The 18,853-nt window shown below is 37.8% G+C and overlaps 1 protein-coding gene across 3 annotated transcripts in view; it reads left to right on the top strand.

Moving 5' to 3' along the window:
- Positions 1 to 17,588, top strand: part of CRIM1 (cysteine rich transmembrane BMP regulator 1) — a 174,312-nt gene extending 156,724 nt beyond the window's left edge. For all 3 annotated transcript variants that reach the window (XM_050972859.1, XM_050972858.1, XM_009091824.4), the window contains 7 exons: positions 243 to 452; positions 4,743 to 4,958; positions 6,705 to 6,926; positions 11,331 to 11,525; positions 12,524 to 12,646; positions 14,037 to 14,224; positions 14,641 to 17,588. In XM_050972859.1, the coding sequence (XP_050828816.1) occupies positions 243 to 452; positions 4,743 to 4,958; positions 6,705 to 6,926; positions 11,331 to 11,525; positions 12,524 to 12,646; positions 14,037 to 14,224; positions 14,641 to 14,817 (1,331 nt within the window). In that variant the 3' untranslated portion in view covers positions 14,818 to 17,588. The remainder of the gene's footprint in view (positions 1 to 242; positions 453 to 4,742; positions 4,959 to 6,704; positions 6,927 to 11,330; positions 11,526 to 12,523; positions 12,647 to 14,036; positions 14,225 to 14,640) is intronic.
- The last annotated feature ends 1,265 nt before the right edge of the window (positions 17,589 to 18,853 follow it).

Below are 18,853 nucleotides of genomic sequence, written 5' to 3'. Positions count from 1 at the left end.
CAGAAGGAAGTGATTATATTTTCCAAGGAAATACTACAGGAAATTCTACTGCACCCTGTTGCCCCCTTCAGTGTACCTTTTAATTGTTTCCTGTTTGTTAATTTTAGTGTAAATGATAGAACTATTATTTACTTTGTCTTATATGTGCTTTAAAAATAAATGCAATCCAGTCACGAAGTTGGTGTTTCTTCCTAAGCAGCAGATGCTTATCAGGACACCTCATTTTTCTTTGGTTTTTGCAGAGGCAACAGCTTCCCTTATGCCTCCTGTTAAAACAGGCTCCTGCCTGTCCATGGATGGGCGCCGGCATGAGAACGAGGAGAGCTGGCACGATGGCTGCAGGGAATGCTACTGCCATAACGGACGGGAAATGTGCGCCTTGATCACCTGCCCTGTCCCCAGCTGTGCCAACCCCACCATACATCCAGGGCAGTGCTGTCCATCGTGTCCAGGTAGCACGTGATTTCTTCCTCATGCTTTGTAATCAAGTTTCATTTCACTCGTGTTCTGTTTCTTAATACAGTAAAATAATCTTATGCCTACTTCAGTAGTAGGCAGAGATGGAGGTTTCTATGCCCTAATGTAACATGATGAGTTGCTGTCATTAAGTTCTCAGCTGTGGAAAATGGGAACTTACATATTTAAAGCATGTGCAAGTTGTGGGTCCTAACATGTTAATCTTTGACATATTGGAATCTTTAAACAAGTAAAAGTAAGTAAAAGTTTCTACTCTGTTACCTATAATAGCAAGTATTGTAATAAGCCATTACTTTTTAATTTTGATTTTAAAGTTGAGTTTTATTAAAATGTATCTCCAGATGTATGTTTTACAACCCCTCAAAGATGTACACTAACAGATGTCTTAAGTAATTGAACGTTATAATTCTGTGTTCTGAGGAAGGCTCCTATGCCACCAGCAGTAGATTATTTCAATACTTTCATTGGAAAGGCCAAGTACACTTTATGTTGCATTCCAATATCATTTTAGTAATATAAGAAACATCTATGAAGAAGTATGGGTAGAATGCAAGATTAATGCCTCTGTTTTCAAAATTATTCCTATAGTATTTAATGTGCTAAGTAGATTAATTTGTAATACGGTGATATTGTCTGTGACTTTATTGGAACTCATGTTAGGAGTAAGAACAATGAGGCTCATGAAGCTTCTCTAAATAGAGAGCAGTAAGACAGCATGGGCAGGATATAAGCAATTATGATCTTTTTCTAATACTTTGTTAAGAACAGAAAACCCTAGGAGCAAAATAAACAGATCCTCTTTCTGAAATTGACAGAGAACAGGGCATCCTCCCAGTGACCCAAGATAACCAATCTCTTTAGATTGCTTAAAAAAATGGTGATCTCCAATCCAGTTCACACCTTGTGGTAACTGGCAAAATCAGTAAGTCCCCAGAAGGATGGAAGATTCCAAAGGGTCTGTATCTCTTTCAGCCTTTTCACAGTGATTTGTGTAGTATTGTAGGGGATGATGTGCTTCATATGGATGGGGGCAGGTTAACATCAGTCTTGCCTTATATAAACAAACAAGATTCAAAATTTAAAATGTATGGTATTTGTTCCAATTCCAGCAATTCTATTGTTAGGTGCCCAAGAGTCATCCTTGACTTCATTCTAATGTCAGCATACTCATGCATCTTGATTTACTGAACACGTACAGAACACCTCAGAGCATTCAAATAACAGTAATGGTAATTTTGGTCTTTCAGCTGGCCAGCAGCTAGTTACTTTGTGTATGGAGAGTAACTTTGGGTAAATTCATTCACAAGCTTAATGTTCAGTTTGTGGAAGAAAGGTCAATATAAAGTTAGCAGAACCTATTATCTCACACTATACATTTCTTGTGGAGGAGATCAGTGTTTGATTCTGAGCACCAGCAATGTTAGTCTCTTTTATAAAAGAGCAGCTGCTTAGCCAGCAGTGTCCATTCCTTAAAGAGTGTCTACATAGGTTTCTCTGTCTGACATCAATCCTGCTTTCAAGACACTGGTCACCTAGCTTCAGTGTAAGCAAAATCAAGTGTAGGATTTACTATGGCCAAATTAGTCTCAGTGTGGGGCTTTTTCCCCCACTGAAGTCTTGTATTTGTTAGAAATGTAATTCTGATTTTATTTTGCAACATATTGATTCCCCACTGATGATGTTAAAAAAATATGTCATGGCTTTAAGTAGATTGGAATGCAGTTTGGAATTGTGAGACTAAGAGCATGTCACTCAAATGTATCTGCCATAAGGATACTGAAGTAATTAGCAGTCCTGATGTACTGGATTTGGAGTTGCACTCTTAACCTATCCACATGGAAGTGGCAATTCTCAGAGATCATGTTGCAAACTGAAAAATAAAAGTGCAGTTACATTTCATTCCACATTTAGTTAGTTTTCAGCAGAGCAAGATATGCATTGAGTTCTAAAACATCCCTTATAATCATGTTTCTGTATGTTAAGAGGTTGTGATGGATCATCACAATGCTTGTAAAAATCTTAAGGTTTCCTGTAAGGTTTAAAAGCCATTGATTGCTACTGTTCCACAGAACCATGCTGTGTAGAAGGTGTGTATTTGTTTGACCAATTGTTTCTTGAGGCAATGTAGTTGCACACTTGTGGCACTTCAGTTGCAGTGATACATCATTATCAGTGCTGCTAAGGGAGCAGTAGGCAACATATACAGCAGGGCTACCTGGTTGTGCTTTTTTGATCAGGAACAGTAATGTGCTGTAGCAAAACAGGACTTTGCAGAAAATTAAATGTAAAGGAGATGACTCAGAAAATTTCCAGAAGATCCTAGTATTGCCTTTGCCATGATGAGTTAAGATGCCATCGCACAACATGTAACATATTGTTCCAGCTGAAAGAAAAATCTAACGGTGACAAGGCAGCAGACTAGCAATCTCATTTCAGGTAAATGCTGCTGAATCGTGTATGTGGTTCATAAATGAAAGCAATTGGAAAAATATGGCATAAGCAAATTTGTGAAAGATAAAATAATTCCCTGAAAGAAAAGCACAGGTACTTTGTGAATAGACTAAGATCAGTCAGAGTCAGCTTCCTTGAGTTCTACCGATCATTCTCCAGAAATGAAAACAACAATTGCGTGGTGTTTCCTCTTCAGGCAGTACCATAGAGCAAAGGGCACAAACACCATTCTCCAGAAAGGAACAGCACTGCTAGAAACATGGAGAGGAGCCACAAGCACTTTGTGAGCCTTGGCCTGCCTAAATGACTAGAGGAGCTAATGTACACTTAATTTTTCTCTCCTTCACCAAGATATTTGGGTTAGGATGATGTTCACATTAGGCATCATTATAATGAAGTAGGAGAGAGGCACCTTCAGGAAATGGTTTAGGGGTGTAGCACAATTAGCAACAAGTCACTTTTTTCTTCTCCTCCATTCACAGCATAGGAAACCTGAGGAGGTTCAGTTCTTAACAGAGGCACCTAACTTAGCTGTCTAATGTTAAATGGGTTGAATTCAGGCTGAAGGACATCACTTTTAAGCCTGAAGCTTTACTTTCAGAGCCTGTAGCTTTCAAACTCATGGCTTCTGCAGCTGAAAAACCATGGTGTGTGAGACATCTTGGTATCTATGCATAAAGCATGGAAAAGGCTGGTGGACTCCCTCCAGGTCCAAAACAACCAGCATGGTAGGCAGGCAACTATTACTGCCCTTATTGCCCCTAGTGTGGGATAGGCTTCAAATGATTTTAAGCAGGCTGAGATGGTGGCATAACCTTTTCTTGATGGTAAGTGCTTAAGCACTCAAGGTACCAGATAGGTTTCTTTATTTATCTTTTAAAACACCAAGAGGTGCAGACTTCCTCCATTTTTTTTTTTTAATACCCCAGAGGCTAGAGGACACTCATGCTGAAAAAGGGAAACAGTTTCAATTCCTTCCTTAACTTGAAAGAGGTAGAATTTGTTATCTAAACTGCCAGGGTAAATCTTTTAGCCAGGGCTGCAGTGATGTAATTAATTGTTTGAAAAGAAAGTAAGGTTCATTTGTTGAGATACAATTACTGGAAGGATGAGGCTACACACTGTGGCATTTCACTGTGGCATTTCCTTATATCCAGGTGGGGTTTTTTTTCAAATTTGGCAGATACTTTTTTTTTTTAATGGAGGAGTGATGAAGCACTTCCACCAATGTTAAGTGCTTATACATTTTTAGGGGGCTGGGGTGGAGGGTAGATTCTGTGTTTTGCTTTTTCTTTTCTAGTGGGTTGGGGTTTTGGGGTGGGGGGGGGTGTTTGGTTGTATTTTTAATGTAGCATCTAATGATACAGATGATATGGACACATATCTGTTGGGAAACTTAACCTTTACCTAGACTTCCTAAATCCCAGAGGAGAAGCTTACTTATCCATCCTTTCAGGAACTGTATCTGAAGTTAATATTTAGCAGTTAAGAAACTGTCTGATCATTAGAATTTTTCAGAAAATGTCAATTGTCTCTTGGAATTCCCAAATCACAAGTTAGTTTGTTTTTTTCTGAAGTGCCAAGAATGCTTGAAGTTATCTCTGATTTGTATTAACTAGTCTTTATTCAGACCGATTCTCAGATTGTTTCCTGTTTATATATTTCCCATTTTCCATGAGATGCAGGTTCCATAAAGTCAAAAGAGCTTCATTAAGAATAATTTATATATAACAGAAATTCTTCACCTTGTGTACAGTTGTTAATTATAAGATTCACAGCTGATTTTGCCTCTCTTCCAATTCTGTTTTTCCCAGATGAAATAATAGTGCAAAAGCCAGAGCTCACCAGTCCATCAATCTGCCACGCTCCTGGTGGGGAATACTTTGTAGAAGGAGAGACATGGAACATTGATTCTTGCACACAGTGCACATGCCACAGTGGACGTGTCCTGTGTGAGACTGAAGTCTGTCCACCCCTGCTTTGTCAAAACCCTACTCGCACACAGGACTCCTGCTGTCCACAGTGCCCAGGTATGAGCTGACATCCAGCTTTCATCAGAGCCCTTCCTTGATCTGAGGATGTCTGATGTTTCAGTATGAGAATGCATCTGTGTGTGCTCAGGTGGTTGTTGTGGTGCCTTTGTTTTTCAGCAGTTTGGAGTGACAGCCTGCAGTTCTCTGATTCAAGTGCAAAACTTGACTGTGTGCAAGAGAGATCTTGTGTGTCAAGGGGAGCTGTGGCCCTGAACTTGGAAAATCTTGAAGGCAATCTAATAGTGTAGGGGTTGTGTAAGAACCACAATCCTTGGAAGGTTTATGAAATATGCACTCCTTTATGGACACAGGCAGGATTAGAGAAACTTTGAAAGCAATCAAAGTGTTAGGTAGATACAGGCTTGTTTCTTTTTCTTTCTACACACTTTGGTTTCTATGAACCTTTTTATTACTATCTTGCCTATTTGGGATTTGGTCTCAAAAATTGGTCTCTGTTTGCTTTTACCTTCACATGGTGTCATTCTGATAGTGATTTGAAGGCAGCTGAGTAATATCAAAGCATTCCAGCCTGGCAGGCATGTCAGACTCCTCCTAAACTGCCTCACAGTGTCAAGAAGATAACAGGATTTGCTTTCCCCCAAGGAAAGATATTCAATTATGCATCACCATAAATTCCTATTTTACATAGCAAATGGGGAAGTTTATTGCAGTGGAAATTTAGTACAAACCTATAATTGCATGTAAACTTGCATGTTAAATTGCAGTAAAACCTGAATTGCATGTAAACTCGCTAAAAAAATATGCCTTTATTCAAATCAAAATTTTAAAATTTACTTTAGGAAAAAATAGAAGTTAGGTTTTGCTACAAGGTATTTGTTTGGGCTGGGGTGTGGGGCTTTTTTCCTGACAAAATATTTTGTAATATTTACCTTTGTAAACAAGGTAGCCAGTTCTCCTGAGTTACATTTTTTTCATTATTAATAATGAACATTTGCTTACTTCAAAATACTGTTTCAGAGGAGCTGATCTTTCCTCACTGGCTATATAATAAGCTTAGTCTCATAGCTTAATGCAGGTTGATTGAGAACATCATCTCAGTGCTCTTATGAATCCTTTCTTCTCTTTTTCTTAGTCCTGTTTCTCGACCTGTAATGTCTGTTAAGGTACAGCTTCATTGCAGGTATCTGTCTCCCCCATGGATGGGCATGAGAATTAAAGCAAACCATTGGCATCAGGCTGAAGCTCAATCAAGTTCCCTTTGTTTCTCAACAGCTTATAATTAGCTCATCTAAGGCCACTAGTGAAGGTGACAGCAGCATAATAGCTTTTCACTTTGCATCGTTCAAAGACTAGGGCTGACATGGTAGAAGATGGGTTTCAGGTTTTAGATTAAAAATTTAATCTCTCTTGTTTGAGATTAATTCCTCTACACCATACAATTTAGAGCATCCAGAGTCACTTTCTGAGGGGCTGCTTCTGATGGTGATTGTTTTTCTCTTTGCTCTCCTTTTTCCAAGCTTTTTTTTTTTTTGTTGCTTTGCTTTTTTTTTTTTCGGTAAACAAATAAAGGTCTAAATAAGCATTATGCTAGAGCATATCATGAGGTCTTCATCCCATGTAAGAACTGAAGAGGCATGAGGCTCTGTCCTTCTAGTTCTTCTGAAGTAGTGAGGCAGTGTGTAACAATTCCATTGTGTTCTTCAAGAGTGGACCCTCTGTTAAGGAGCTCTGAGAGAAGTTGCCCACTGTAAGTCAAATAACCTAATCTGTTTGTATTTACAGATGAGACTCTTCAGCCCTCTCCATCAAGCAATGAGAGCATGCCCAGTTACTGCAAAAATGATGAAGGAGATATTTTTCTGACAGCTGAGTCCTGGAAGCCCAATGTCTGCACTAGCTGCATTTGCATGGATGGTGTGATTAGATGCTACTCTGAGTCTTGCCCACCAGTATCCTGTGAGAGACCTGTTTTGAGAAAGGGACAGTGTTGTCCTTACTGTATTGGTGAGTGAATGAAAAGAGTTGTGAACTTGTTGTTGCCTTCTTGGGAATAAGACAGAAGTTTTCTTTTCAAACTGAAATGCTTTACCTGAGATGCAGTCTATGCCACCAGTTGAACTGCAGAGTGAAGTCTGCATAGCGAGCTTTGAGGATCATGATTTGTGGTTTTTAGGTAGAACAGCATAGAGATATACATCTAATTTGTCTACAAACTCCAGAGGCCATTCTCCTGGAATCTTGGTAAGACACCTTATTGGATAAAGACATTACAAAAAATTTATTTTATTTAAAGGAAGATCTGCCAGGTAACACATATGTAATGTCAAGTTTATGTGATAATAATAATATGAGGAAAACATTAATTATGACTGCAGAAGATGAGCTGAAGCATTCTGAAATTTCACAGAATGGAGAACTCTTAATAAGGCATCTAAATTAAAATACAGGAAAAAATTGAATTTCATTAATGATAATATCTTTGAGATTAAAACAAGGAAAATATATATTTTTTTAAATACTGAAAATGCATTAAGACTCAGGGCCATGCACTGGTGTTGAATTTGGAGCTGAAGTAAATGGTGGTTGCTGTAGACAATGAAAATTTCCAGGCATTTTTAAAGTAGCAAAATTGGAGATTACTGATCTCTTTTCCATTGTGTGTTGAATAGGAGTATTTATGTACAGATGACTTCTTTTGTGAGTTCACAGTAAGTACAAAGGCTGTAGAATGGAAGCTGTTGATAGAGAAAAATCATATATTGTACTTACTGAATTTAATCTTTGTAGCATTGTTGGAAGGCATTCAAAAGTTACTTCCCTTCATTTGCAATGGCAGTAGCGAGAGATACAGTAGAAAAGAACAGTAAGAAGGAGTATAAGAAAATTGATGGGCTTTAAATATTTAATTGAACATGTGAGTCAACTTGTCCATCTATAAACAAAACAGTCCTTCATCAGAAAGATGGTGGAAAGATTGTGAAGTGTGTTCAGACATTGATACAACTCTTGAAATCTTTATATCCTTGCAGGTAGAATAGCTCATGTAACAGGTGATACAGTTTTATATGAAGTACAAGGAATTCGATGGAAGAATGACAGGGAAAGTTACAAAGTATCCAAGCTTCAGTTGCCTTTGGAACCCTACTTAGATTTTGAGGACATTTTGAGGCAAAAGTGCAATGTTAATCCTATTACTATTTCTTCTCATGGTTTGCATACAAAATGGAGAGACTTTAAAGTTTCTTTGACAACTGTCTTTCTGCAGGCTTTTCTTCCAGTGAGTTTGAGACATAAAATAATTTTAATCCAGAAAACATTTTAACATTAAAAAAATATACAGAGTGTTTGAAAGTTGCACAATCAGACCAGTAGAGTCAGAACACGAGCCTTAATACTGCACTGGAGAATTCTGTAGGTGAGGAGGGGATGCATCAGGGGAACTTGTGCAAAAATGAAACCTTTAAAAACCTACATCTTGCATGTCAGGTTTGCAAATATATACACAGAGCATGTAGACATAGCTTTAATTTACTTTGAATCCTGTATAGTTGCATAATATTGCAAATACTTAAATGTGTGAGCTATGAAAACTTTACCTTTTTTTTAGTAGCAAATACTCAGCAAAGCAAAATGCAGTGGCCAAATTTTTATTAACACTCAGATATAAAGATTTTCAGTGATGCTACATTTTATTAAACCATGTTGTCCTATGTAGTCCAAAGTTTTGTGGTTTAAATAATTGAAATTCATGGAAACTTGACTCTTTTTTATGGCTTCCATGAATTGTATATACTCTTGCATGCAAGACGAGTCAGGTCATGCACTTAATTTTCATCTTTCTGGTTCTTACTGGTTTGCTCTTCATTTTTGAGAACTGTAAAGCACATCTTTGTACACATTCTTTCTGATTATTTTTATGCAATACTTGATAAAATGTTTAGAATCATAGAATCATTTAGGTTGGAAGAGACCTCTAAGATCAATGAGTCCAGCTGTTAACCCTGCATTGCCAAGTCCACCACTAGATCCTGTCCTCAAATGCTGTGTATACATCTTTTAAATACCCCTAGGGATGGTGATCAGTCACTTCCTTGGGCATAGGCAAACTCTGTGGAAACAGGCCTGCTTCATTTTTCAGAATTTCAAAAAAATTATGCAGGATTTTAGCACTGCATTATTTATTCTTCTTCTTTCTGGATCCAGTTTGTATAGATTCAACTTCAAAATTTTACAGTCATGGATGCTTTGTTGTTTGAATCTTCATCCTGTGTGTTCAACATTCTTCTTTCTCATGCAAGGAAATACTAATTTGGAAATATAACCTTCTGGTTTAGAGAGGATAAAGGGATATCTATTTGATTAGAGACAAGATTAGTCTTCAGCAGAAAACACAGCAAAGACTGTCCAGTCACTTACCAGATGAGACTGATTTTCTGATGCAGCTAGTAGAAATCTGGGAGAAGTGGGTAGAGCTAGACACTGAACTGTGGTTTTGTGTGTGGGTTTCTTACTGCAAGCCTGTCTTGTTTCCATTGTTCTTGAGCACCTGTTGGTGTTGTGGCCTTCATCTTCATCCTTGTTTATACTTTCATAGAGATGGACACCAGAACAGGAGACATTCACAGGATAGCACTTTAAAATTTCCTCTGGAGGTTCAAAGGTACTGCACCATAATTGTGATTTTACCTTTGCTCATTCTTCTAAAAAATATTTGCTGAATAAAATCGTGACAAGTTCTTCACAAATTTGGAAAAGCCTGAGCAAGTTAAAGGACTTTTCCAGACAAACCAGCTGCAGAATTGAAGAAGGTGTCCTAAGCGAAGCAAGGTAACATTTTGGGAGCTAATCTGAATGGACCAGAAGTGCTAAGGTTTAGGTCTGCATAGGTAACGAGCGCCAGAGGGGCACTCAGGCGGACACTCACCCTGTCCCCAGACACACCCTCCTGACAAAGGGCTCTGCTGGCTCTATATGCCAAAATGTGCATCAGCTATCGAAGAACCTGATGCCCTTCCTGCAGCTGACCACCATCTTTTCCTGCTACTCTTCCTTTCCCATGCCCACACCACCTTCACTTACAAAATCTACTTGGAGAGGTTGGGACCCATTCTAAAAGCCATGCGAGCCGTGAGATACCAAGGACCTCAGGAACCATCTGTGCTTTTCAGATAATTCCACTAATGTTTTCACAATAGTATTTCTTGCTGGTGTTCTTTTGTATTCAAATTTATTCTCTCAGATGTCTTGGACTGGTCTGCTGACTGCTAGCCTTGTTATTCCAGATTATGTCTCTATTGTGTTGTCACTAATTGAAACCTTTACTCATGGCCAAAATATATAATAAGGCTGACATAGGGTAAATATGTCTAACTGGCATACTTAGAGATGTAATCTGTGTGAGTGTTGAACCAGTATTTATCTGAAAGTTTAAGAAGTTTCATTCTATTATCTCATTCATATGTTTAATGTGCAAGCTCATGTCATCAGCAGGTTTCATAACAATTTTTGCCTCTAAGAAACAAAGGTAGGAAGAAGCTAAGGTGAAGTTAAAGCACTGCTTGGCTCTTGGGAGTTTCTGCTGTCTTGTTTTTTCCGCTATTCTTAAAGTGCTCCAACACCAAAAAACATCCTAGGCTAAGCAGTTCATTACTTCCATCTCAGTGAAATAGGTTTCCTGCAGACCACCTTTTGGATTGCATAGGATGCAACATTAAAAAGCGGTGTACTGAACGCCTAGGTAGAAAGGTCACATCAATCTCCAATTTATATTATATTAACCATTTTAAAATGTACTGAGTTTAGTTATTACTCTTTTCCAGGAGTTTTTCATTGATGCAGTTGTAGGGAATTATAAGATCCCCTTCAAATATGTTTTATCATTACAGTCTTAGCACTTCTAGTTATTTTACCTGAGAGTTGCTCTACTTCTTCTTAGCATCCTGCCTAATCTGCTTTTTTAAGTATTCTAGACAGAGTTCGTCATTCTTGAGCTTTGGTAGTTAGAAATTTACAGGTAGTTACAGGTTTGAGGCTATTTTAGCTTAATAGGATTGACTAGGAAACAAGGAGGAAGATGAGTAGTTGGTAGCCTCAAACAGTCAAAGAGAATGAATTTTTTAAATTTTTTCAGCATTTTGGATATCATCTTTTCATGTCCCAGTCATCTATCCTCTAGCCTCTTGCATTAAGAAAATGAGGAGAAGCAGCCCAGGCTAATTATGTACTTCATAAAGAAGTAGAAATGACATCTTTTTCACAAAGATCTTCTGGAAGATGAAGACAGGATCTTTTCACTGCAGCTGGGATTTCTTTGTGGCAATTGTTTCACTTTTGTGTCTAGCAATGAAATCCAATCTGTGTGTAATTGGCTGTTTACTGCAGGATCACAGCACTGTTTTCCTTCCACAGAAGATACAGTTCCAAAGAAAGTGGTCTGCCACTTCAGTGGAGAAACGTATGCGGATGAGGAGCGCTGGGACATCGACAGCTGCACACACTGCTACTGCCTGCAGGGTCAGACTCTCTGCTCCACTGTCAGCTGCCCACCTCTGCCTTGTGCTGAACCCATCAACGTGGAGGGAAGCTGCTGTCCCATGTGTCCAGGTAACATGATGTGACAACCCAGTTTATTGTCATTCTGGCTTCCTAGGGTCGATAATAAAGTTTTTTAATTGGGTTTTGAATGTCAGTCCATGTTTGAACAGCATCACAAAGGCAACAGACTTTTAGACTTCAGTAAAATTAATATTCTTAACAGATAGGCACATTGTGCAAAAATATAGTTTTAATTTCACTTATTCTGAGAACTGTGAACTGAAAAATTACTTGCTTGCCCCTGTCTTGTCCTTTCACAAGGCTATGGAAATATGTTAATGAAGTGGGAAAATTAATATCCTTACATCTCTGCAGATTATGTCACAGTGATTAACATTTCTGTGTTTTCTGAGAGCGTTGGCTACTTTTCAAATATCACATTGCTTTGTTTTTCACTTTAACTTGGCTTAAAAGCAACGTGACATTTTCTTAGCTATGGGCATAAGGGGCATAAGAATTGTTAGAGGTTTATAATGTGAGTCCTGATATACTTCTGCAGACGTTTGCTCACCTTATTCAGTCAGCTGATAACTCCTTCTGACGGGACAACTGGGGCGATTCAGCAGTACCCCTTCTTAGAAGTCCCCTCTGAGGATTACAAAAAAAAAGCAAGACAAAGAAACCAGTAGGGACTGTTTACATATCAGCTGGGAAGATGTAGCCTTCCCTTCATTTTTTTGTGGGGGGGATTTTGTTGAGTATCACAGAGGAGCAAGCCTGTAGTTAAGCATGTATTCTGGGATGGTATTTTCAGAAGCAAGTTTGTCCACATCAGTTCTTTGTCCCGTTCACATTATGATAGCGATAATGGCAACGGGCATGTATCCTGTATACAGTAGGAATAAGTTTTCAAACAAAATCCCAGGCTAATGATGAAAATTATGAAACAAATCAAAGAATTTAAAGGACAAAACACTGCAGATGGGCAAGTATATTTCCTCAATTATAGCATCACTGAGAAGTCAAGCAGCCTGCAGCTTGTGAAAGACATTTTTCTCGTTTCACAGAGATGTATGTACCTGAACCCACTAACATCCCCATTGAGAAGACAAATCATCGAGGAGATGTTGAACTAGAAGTACCAAACTGGCCAACACCGAGTGAAAATGATATAATCCACATTCACAGAGGTCAGATCTGATATAAACCAGGATAACTTAGGACTGTGTTTATTCCCCATGTTTTAATGCATCTGCTTTTCCTATTCAGGTAGCAGTTGTATCTGAGGATATTCTTCAATGCATAATTCAGTGCAGTACATGCATTTTGCTTTGAGTAAAGATGAGTCAGTTGATTTAATTATATTTGTACATTTTGTCTCATTATCACTCCGTGTTCTGCATAGAAGAAACATCTGTGTTGGTATGATGGAGTTCTATAAAATTAAGAATACAACAAAATGATGAATCAGAAGTGATTCTTGGGTGTCTTGTCTGATTCAAAAACTAGAAAGCAGGTCATTAGAGTTGATAGACCTTCATTTGATCCATTAGATATTCTCAGGAATAGATAAAGGTGGAAAAACATGTACCAAAGCCCAACATATATCATAGCCATGATGTCAGACCTGAGACCAAAAACCACCTCAGGTATAGTGACACGCAGCCAATAAAGTTGTCTAAGGATATAAATACATCTTCTGTTTAAAACTGCACTGTAATATTATTCCAGCATAGAGGAAACCCTTTGCCACAGTTTTTGTTAACCTTTTCTAATTGAAGGACAGCCTAAACTATGTAATATTTTAAACGTGAGGATTTCCTTTTTTTTAATCTGAGGATGATCTCATAGCATTCTATTGTTTGGAGAAAGAATGCATGAAATGTAACTGCTTTACAAAGTTCTAAGCTTATGCTTTCATCACTCCAGCATTTTCATTTCTCAGGCATTAGTAGCTGGCTTGCAACTATCCTGCCAGGGGATTATAAACACCCACTCTATAAACTGAGGGAATTTTATTGTATATGTCATTGAAAATTACCATTCTTTGTAATTACACACAAAACTTCCTACAGTGTAGTAGACTGCCAGCAGTCTGTTTTCACAGGCTGAGTGCTGCAGGTATTGTAAAATGCTCTCAACAGATGAGAGAGTGAACACATCGTACTTGTCCTACCAGTTTTTAGAAGTAAAAAAGAAAAAATTACTTTCATCCTAAGATTTCTAAGCTCTCCTCAGCCTGGAAACATAGTCTGATTTTTTTACAAGTGGGAATTTGGTTGTGATCAGATAAGATCATGCAAGCACAACTGAGTTAAGAGGTTGTTGTCAGACTTGGTTGTTACTGTGCTTTAGGTTTCCTTCTATCTCCTCTTTTTTTGATGGCCTTTTTCTGACTAATATAGTTCATCTCCAAGATACTAGCTGTTCTAATTTATGTAAATAAGGTGACATTGCAGGAGAGAAGGTCCGAATTCTTACAAGTGACAAGACGTACAACTGAGACTTTGATAATTCCATTCTTCCTTGCGGCCAAGGCCCGTTTGTAATTAGTAACAAATGCTCCCAATTGCCCTGCAGACATGAACCATCTCCAGGGAGAATACCGGAGTGGCAGTGGGCCACGCCCCAGCGAAGATGCATCCGTCAGCTCTGTTGCCTTGGTGACAATCCCAATCACAATAGCGCTGTTACTGATCATCGTGCTCCTGCTTATCAACCAGAAGAAGCAGTGGATTCCAGTGTCCTGCTACAAAGCTCCAACAAAGGTGTCGTGTCTATTTCCAGGCTATCCCATTTTTACGAAACCAGGAACAAAACTTTGTGGAAAATGTTAAGCAATAAAGAGGCTGTTAAAAGTCTGGAAAAAAAGCTGCTGCACATCTGGGGCAACCAGGTTAAGCCTTTCTGTGGTGCTGAATTAACAGAGAACAGTTACACCAGCCCAGCTGGGATATGACAATACCAAAACTCCATTCAGAAGATGAAAAATCATGACTCTGAAGAGAGTGTTGGTTTGGTTACTGTATCTGACATAATCCAACTTTAACAAAAGTCTAAACCCTTTCATTGCCAGTTTGATTTTGTTTTGTGCTTATGGACTTGAACCAAATAGACTTTAAAAATTATGTGTGGAATACAAAAACTGTATGATTTACTCAATATTTCCTTTTTGTTTTAACAGCCTTCTTGCCTAAACAATCAACTGGTATATGTGGACTGCGAGAAAGGTACCAGGGTCCAGGTGGACAGTTCTCAGAGGATGCTAAGAATTGCAGACCCAGATTCAAGATACAGTGGATTTTACAGCATGCAGAAACAGAACAACCTACAGGCAGATAATTTCTATCAAACAGTTTGAAGAATTGCACCCTTGCCAAGGATTTAAGAAAGAGAGCGAGCGAGAGAAAGAGAGACAGTCTGCTATTAAAATAAAACTAGAATTGTGCAGTTGCTTAGTGGATTGTATTGGATTTGTGACTACATGTACAGCTCTAAGACCTTTCTGGGATGAGCTCTGACTCCTGCAATGTGCCAGAAAAAGCATTCCCACTTTTCCTTGAGATAACTGACCAAGTGTTTTCTTAGAACCAAAGTTTTGAAACTTGTTAAGATGTATTTGCTTGTAACATAGCTATAGAGGTTTTTTGGGAGGGGGAATCAGGGGCTAGGGGTAGGCAATGAAGTAAAAGGAAGCTTCAGAGAAGAAAAGCTGGTCATGCTTGGCTGGAGACGAAAATACACTGCTGAGCAGCAGGATAGTCGTTTATCTTGTTGCACTGAAATTGCATCTGTTGCAGCAGAAGCCTAACCCCAGGTGAAAAAAAATATGAAAAGGTCTGATTATTTTTTTTCCAGCTGTTGCTACAGTAATATACTCCTAGAACAGAATTTGTCACATCACAGGTGTGGTGTAGCTGCAAATATTTTTCTATATGATGAGAAGCTGCAGTAGTTAATGAAATAGCAAGGAAGAGATTATAGCAGGAAAAAAAGGGTGGGTTTATTAAGGATGTATAAAATTTACCTTGTGCTGCTTTTTGTTTTTATTTTTGTTTTCTTCAAAGCTGATTGGCTAGATTAGCCAGACTTCAGCAGAGTTAGCAAATGACTGAGGCCTAAGTAATTCCTGATATGAGCACTGGATCTTTTGACAGCAGTATTGAAAGGAGGAAGGATGGAAGGAAAAGTCAAGAACACCATGCAGTTCCAGGGGCTTTTGTTTGTTTGTTTTGTCTGTTGTGGTTTTGTTTTGTTATTTTATATCAATCTCTGGTTGTTCATACAGGAGAAGGAAAAATATTTTTGTTGGACAAAGCTCTTGCATACAAGAGAGTAAAAAAGAGACTGTTTTAAGATTGTTGGTTTTTTTTCCTGTTGATGTTCTTATTTACTGGTATGCAGATTTAGAAACTACTTCCATGCTAGGAAGCTGCTTAATTTTAATTGTATATTACTCAAGCACCTTTTTTGAAGCTCAGAAAAAAAAGGAGATCATGCTTCTTTAAACTTTAGCATTATAGGAATATTTATGTAAATATAATTATGCTAAAAACAACAAAAAGTATTTGTATGTTTGTGTATATATATGTATATACAAATGCATGTAGGTATACATATGTATATATACGTGCATGTGTATATACACTATACATATATATACTGTATATATAAAATACTATGTATACAGTATATATTTTTTCTATTTTTTTTCTTGTTGAATGTATTTTTATCTGAGAGAGATTTTACCCAGAGCAGAAACAGATAACAGGCATTCCATATCAATGCTTAATTGCTTGTGAGTTTAGGAAAGACAAGAAAAGAGCATCTCATTCTACCTACAGTTTGATTTGATTTGATTTGAACGTGTTTGTGTGTGTGTGTGTGTGTGTGTGTGCACTCTTGTGTTGGCGTGTGTTCAGTTCGTGCACAATTATAGCAGTAAGCGTTGCTCTTGCTACTTGCTACATTTCAGGGTGTTTCTTATTTTTCTTTTCCTGCTTAGCCTTAAAAAGGCTTTTTAATGAATGCATTGGCTAGAGACACTGATGACAATATACATGCAGCACTAATCAATTCCATAAAATAATACAATCAGCTCCTGGATTTCGGTTGGTTTTGTTTTTCTTTTTTTTCTTTGGGGTTTTGTTTTTTTTTTGGTTTTTGTTTTTGGGGTTTTTTTTGCAAACAATTGTTTGAAACAACTACTGGAATATTGTCCGCATTAAGCTGGAAGTTTGTTGTAGCTTGCCTCATTTATAACTCTGACTGTATAATACAATGTTAACTTTCCAAACAGGTCTTGGCACTTTTATACTAATTACCCATTTGTGCATTGCCTTTTTCTTTTACAAATGCTTGTCATAAGAGACACAGATACCCAGTATGCTTAATGTGAAAAGAAAATGTATTTTTTGTAAAGGAACTCTCAAGTATTGTTGTAAATACTTGGTCAGAGATTGCTGAACTTTAAAACTGAAAAAAAAACCTAATTTATTATTATAATGACCTAATTTATTAATCTGAAGATTAACAATTTTTTTTTGTTTTAGAATATCAAAAAGGTGTTCTAGCTGTTTGCATCAAAGAAAAAAATAGGTGTATCATTAAGGGTCAACATTTTTTCTGCTTATATAACTTCAGTTTCCAACCACCAATAAGAAAAAATGTGGTCTCCCCAGTGTTTTTGTACTCAACCTGATAATGAAACAGAGATGTTTCTGTCCAGTAACTACAGAGATTTTGTCAAGACAAAACATCCATTCCTTGCATAAGAGTAAGCAGTCTTTATCCAGAAATTGTAAATGCTTGCTTTTGTTTTACAATCAAGGCCATATTCTGAAAATATTAGCAGGATATAGGACATGGTGTAAAATGTTTTTATTATTATTATTTTATTATTATTATTTTAAAGATATGATTTATCCTATGTGCTGTATCCATTACACTCTTTTACTTTGGTTCCTGTTGTGCTCTTGTAAGAGAAATGCAGATATAATTTTCTGAAAAATAGATGCATATGTGGCACTCGGAGTGCACTGCGGTTCAGCAGATTGCTTGTTTACTTTTTTAACTGTAAGGCGGTTTCTTGTAATTTGGCTCTTGGCAGCACAATAAAAAATTTTAAACCTATGGATGCGTGTCTTCTTAAATGTTCATACTTATCACTTCTGGGCACTGGTCCTTGAGACATTGGTAGTTTGATATTATGGTGAGTAGGAGTTCATATTATTGTCATGCTGACCTGAGATCAGAACAGTCCAGAAAGTACTGTGGGTAAAGAAGAGTTCGCATGCACGGAAGATTCTGCATATTACACTGAAGAATTTTCCCATTAGAAGCTTTGTGGAATTCCAGGTAGTTCCAGTGTACAGTAAAGATGAATCAAATGCAAAGTTAGGCCTTTGCCCTGCCGTGGAGTTCATGTGGTCAAGTCTTACCTGACAGAAAACCATGACTAAGTATACAGGATTCTAATGTGAGGTCCTACAAAAAGTGTATGGAATCAGAATTTGCACTTCATGGACCTCCTGAGCTGCAGATCAGCTACTCATCTATTAGGCTATAATGGGGTTTTTTTCTTCTAATTTGTAAGTTAATTAACTTGATGTCCAAGTTCTCGTATCTAAGATCCTGAGGCAAAGTGGTTTTCAGCTTAACTACTTGCTCTGTGAAAAACTGCCTCCTTTCTTTGAACCTATTCTCCTAATGGTTTCATTTAATATCCCTGACGCTGCATTCAAAGCAGCAGTAGATCAGTACTTATATGCCACCCTTTGATTTAGAGACCTGTATCTTATTTCCATTTTTTCTTAAGCATCCCGAGATACGATTCTTCAGGAGCAGTTCCGTGCCTTAGGGCCACCCTTGCTGGTCCTTGTACTTCCATGTACATCCTTTAAGGGGAAGGGGACTGAAAATGTCCACACTGTTCACACGTGGTACTCCCTGGATGCAGCATGGTGTTTACTGTTTAGATTGCTACTGACTGCTGAGTCAGTGTTCTTGCAGAGAACAAGCTGTAACTACAAAAATGCCCAGTAGTTATTGCAAAGCCCATAACTGACTTTAACTAGGATAGATCTGTATTTATATGCATGCCTTTATATTTCCATATGATGAATTTTTTCTCCCTCGCTAGTTACATTATCCAGCATTATTGCTCCTTCCCAAGACTAAGTCTATGGAAGAATTACTTCTTCTAGAAGAGCATCTTCAAACTCTGCAAGCATTTTGGGTTTTCATCAGAATGAAAGAGAAGACATCATGTATAAAACAATGAAAACATCAGTGTATAAAACAATGATGCATACACTTTAACAGTCATAGTAGTTCTGGCCTCCTCTGCCTTACCATGTCTGAAAGGATCATATTTGGAATGCCTATCTGCACTAGGG

The sequence above is a fragment of the Serinus canaria genome, chromosome 3 (assembly GCF_022539315.1).
Source record: "Serinus canaria isolate serCan28SL12 chromosome 3, serCan2020, whole genome shotgun sequence".
Taxonomy (NCBI): Eukaryota; Metazoa; Chordata; class Aves; order Passeriformes; family Fringillidae; genus Serinus; species Serinus canaria.
The sequence above is the reverse complement of the archived record's forward strand: the minus strand, read 5'-3'. Positions and strand labels throughout refer to the sequence as shown.